The sequence below is a fragment of the Saprolegnia diclina genome (genome assembly GCF_000281045.1).
Source record: "Saprolegnia diclina VS20 unplaced genomic scaffold supercont1.103, whole genome shotgun sequence".
In the NCBI taxonomy this organism is placed as follows: domain Eukaryota; phylum Oomycota; class Saprolegniomycetes; order Saprolegniales; family Saprolegniaceae; genus Saprolegnia; species Saprolegnia diclina.
In genome coordinates, this window is record NW_008246170.1 from 25,991 (window position 1) to 29,092 (window position 3,102).

The window sequence follows — 3,102 nt, forward strand, 5'->3', positions numbered from 1 at the left end:
TTTAGTCTGTATAAAGATTTTAATCATCTCGTATCATATCAACGTGCTGTGGTGACAGCAACATTGCCCGCGACCACGGCTTGCACAAGGTCTGTTTCCTCGGCACATGCTTGGGATGGTAACGTTAATGGCATCTAAGATAAGAGCATTGGAAACCTCGGAAAAGCTATACATGGTGCGTACACTTGGGTGTTGCTGGCGTGCTCTTGGAGGAGGCGCACGATAGCCGCGTGCCCACGCTGCGTGGCCATCGCAAGGGCCGTGTTGCCGTCCTAATTAGCAAGATAAAGCTTGGTACTAGAAACAACGCAAACTCGTACAGCATCGGTGGCTTGGAGGTTGGGATGATGACGCAGCAAGACCCGAACCACATCAATGTGCCCAAACTGGGTGGCCAGTAGAAGCGGCGTTGAACCCGCCTAGCACGAAATTAAGAATATTCTTGCAGATATAGTAGCCAGTACCAAGATTTTTTGGCCTTTAGCGTTGAAGCCGACTTGAAGACTCAGGTTAATGTCCGCGCCAGCGTCGAGAAGACATTGCACAATATCGAGATGGCCGTGTCGGGCCGCCGACAAAAGTGGGGTATCTCCATCCTACCGTTTAACCCATTAATACAAAAGTTGAAACTTCCGTCAGTGCAGAGTACGTCGAAAGCTAGATCTACAGTGGCGTTGGCGCCGAGAAGCGCCTTGACGACAGCGTCATGACCGTACTGAGCAGCAACGAACAGCGGCGTGGCTGCATCCTACATCATCAACGACACTTGAGCCCGACCTGGAGAAAGCATGACGAACTTACGTCGAAAGCTTGATCCACATCTGCGTTGGCCCAGAGGAGCGTCTTGACGATGTCATTATGGCCTTTCTCTGCGGCAGCGTACAGCGGCGTCGCTCCAGTCTACATCATCAGCGATATTTGAGCCACAACTGGAGAGCACCCGGCAAAAGAAGAGAACGTACGTCCAAAGCTAGATTCACCGTAGCGTTGGCGCCGAGGAGCGTCTTGACGACATCGTCATGACCATACTGAGCAGCAACAAACAACGGTGTCGCTCCAGTCTACATCATCAACGACATTTGAGCCAAATTTCAAGAGCGCAACGCGCCAATGGGGAGACCGTACGTCTCTAGCTTGGTCCACAGTAGCGTCGGCGCTCAGGAGCGCCTTGACGACGGCATCATGACCGTACTGAGCAGCAACAAACAGCGGCGTCGCTCCAGTCTGCATCATCAGCGATATTTGAGCCACAACTGGAGAGAGCAACGGGCAAGAGAAGATACCGTACTTGCAAAGCTAGATTCACTGTAGCGTTGGCGCCAAGAAGCGTCAAGACGACAGCGCCGTGTCCGTTCTGCGCAGCAACAAACAGCGGCGTCGCTCCATCCTACGCAAAACGACTTATCGATTTGCCATTGAGCGTGGCTGACGCACCTCGTTGGTAAAGTTGACGTCGGCGCCTTCCTTGAGCAGGCGCTGGACGTCGTTGATGTCACCGTAGAACGCAGCACTAAATAGCTCAGCGCCCTACACCACTCATTGTACACAGCAACGAGCGCCGATGCCGTACCAATGGTCGTGATCTAACGAGGGACGCCATGGTTCGATCGCTCAAATCCGTCAATGCGACCGACTTGACATTGGCATGTCATTCCTCGAGCATACAAACTACAAGCTAAACAACCCCATCTGGTGTTTGTGTTTAATACTGTTTAATACTGTTTTATACAGGCGAGCACATCTGGATACCAGTTCTGACAGCACCGCTTGTCCAACGACCTGCCAGGGTCGCTGGAAGCAACGACATGTCATTATCAGAGCATCTCCAACGCGCCACCGCTATAGCTATAGCTAAACGCGTTATAACCGACCTTTCTCATATTTTAGCGGTGTGCTAAACGATGTGCTCCAATGGGAGTTGAATCTATAGCTATCGCTATCGCTACGGATTGGCTGACAGCGCCCACCAGGCCGCTTAGAGCGGGAGTGAAAAACGCAGCGCACGGAAGAGAACGCTCGGCGCATGATCGAGAGAAGCGAAGGCCGCTCGGAGGAGCGTGGCTGAAAGAGTGAGGACTGGAAGAGCAGGCAGGAGAAGCGCGGGCGCCGGAAGGGGCAAAGAGTGCTGGCGCTGCCGATGGACGACGACATCCACCTACGTATACATGTATGCGCAGCGCTAGGCCTAGAGTGTTGGCAAGCAACATCCAAGCTACGCGCGACCACGGCGGATTGAGGCTTAGATGTTGAGTATCGACGACCGACGAAGGGCTCACATGGGCCAGCGCCCGTGCAAGTCGCCTGTTCTCGTCCTCGGACCGCCTCTGCCCGTGCGCGCGCCCATGACCCATGCTTCATCCTCGCGGGAAACTGCCACGGGACGTTTCGATTGGCTGTTACCTTTTCTGCCTCGTCTACGCTCTATAGCGGCAGCATAACTTCACCGCTATAGAGGCCTCCTATAGCGGCAGAGCTCGATTTTTTAGCGATAGCCATAACTATAGCGGTGCGTTGGACCACATTTTCACCGCTATAACACCATGCGACATGCAATAACAAGCGTGACAGTTATAGATTAGCTATAGCGGCGCCGCGTTGGAGATGCTCTCAAGCAGCAAGCTGCTCCACCATTCAACATTGACGATCATGGTTAAAGTTATAATTAAAAGCTTGCTAGGTTGGCAACATAACAAAAGTAATTCAGTTTTACATTTGCCACCACCACCAAGAACGGCCTGCGTGGCATTTTCAACGTTCAAAATGCCACACGTCGCTACTTGACGCGGAGAAGACGTCGGATCGAGATTGTTTCGGTGTACTGCTGCGCGGGATCACACGATCCTGGTCTCTATTGTCGACACCAATGAAAACTGCCCTACTTGGTACGATGAGCGATGCCAATAAGCCTTCGGGTCCCATGGCACCAAGTATGTATGGTGCATTAGGATCAGCTGGCCGGACGTAAAATGAAATGACAAAGACGCTATGGACACTGAAGCTCACGCCGCGTTGGTCGCAAGATCAAAGCGACGGGAGAGGATACGCAGCTTCTCAGCGTCGTCCAAAAGCTCCTCGCCGCACTCGGGATCGATACACGTCGGC

The 3,102-nt window shown here is 52.9% G+C and overlaps 2 protein-coding genes across 2 annotated transcripts in view; both read right to left on the reverse strand.

Annotated features, from left to right (window-relative positions):
- SDRG_15806 (hypothetical protein) overlaps positions 1-1,611 on the reverse strand; it is a gene marked incomplete at its 3' end in the record, with an annotated part of 5,591 nt that extends 3,980 nt beyond the window's left edge. The window contains exons 1-9 of the mRNA XM_008621988.1: positions 1,571-1,611; positions 1,435-1,527; positions 1,289-1,387; positions 1,126-1,224; positions 963-1,061; positions 802-900; positions 650-748; positions 465-596; positions 321-419 (exon numbers count right to left, since the gene is read on the reverse strand). Coding sequence (XP_008620210.1) covers positions 321-419; positions 465-596; positions 650-748; positions 802-900; positions 963-1,061; positions 1,126-1,224; positions 1,289-1,387; positions 1,435-1,527; positions 1,571-1,600 — 849 coding nt within the window. The 5' untranslated portion in view covers positions 1,601-1,611. The remainder of the gene's footprint in view (positions 1-320; positions 420-464; positions 597-649; positions 749-801; positions 901-962; positions 1,062-1,125; positions 1,225-1,288; positions 1,388-1,434; positions 1,528-1,570) is intronic.
- Positions 1,612-2,954: 1,343 nt separating this feature from the next.
- SDRG_15807 (hypothetical protein) overlaps positions 2,955-3,102 on the reverse strand; it is a 2,812-nt gene continuing 2,664 nt past the window's right edge. Inside the window, exon 13 of the mRNA XM_008621989.1 lies at positions 2,955-3,080. Within this exon, the coding sequence (XP_008620211.1) occupies positions 3,000-3,080 (81 nt within the window). The 3' untranslated portion in view covers positions 2,955-2,999. The remainder of the gene's footprint in view (positions 3,081-3,102) is intronic.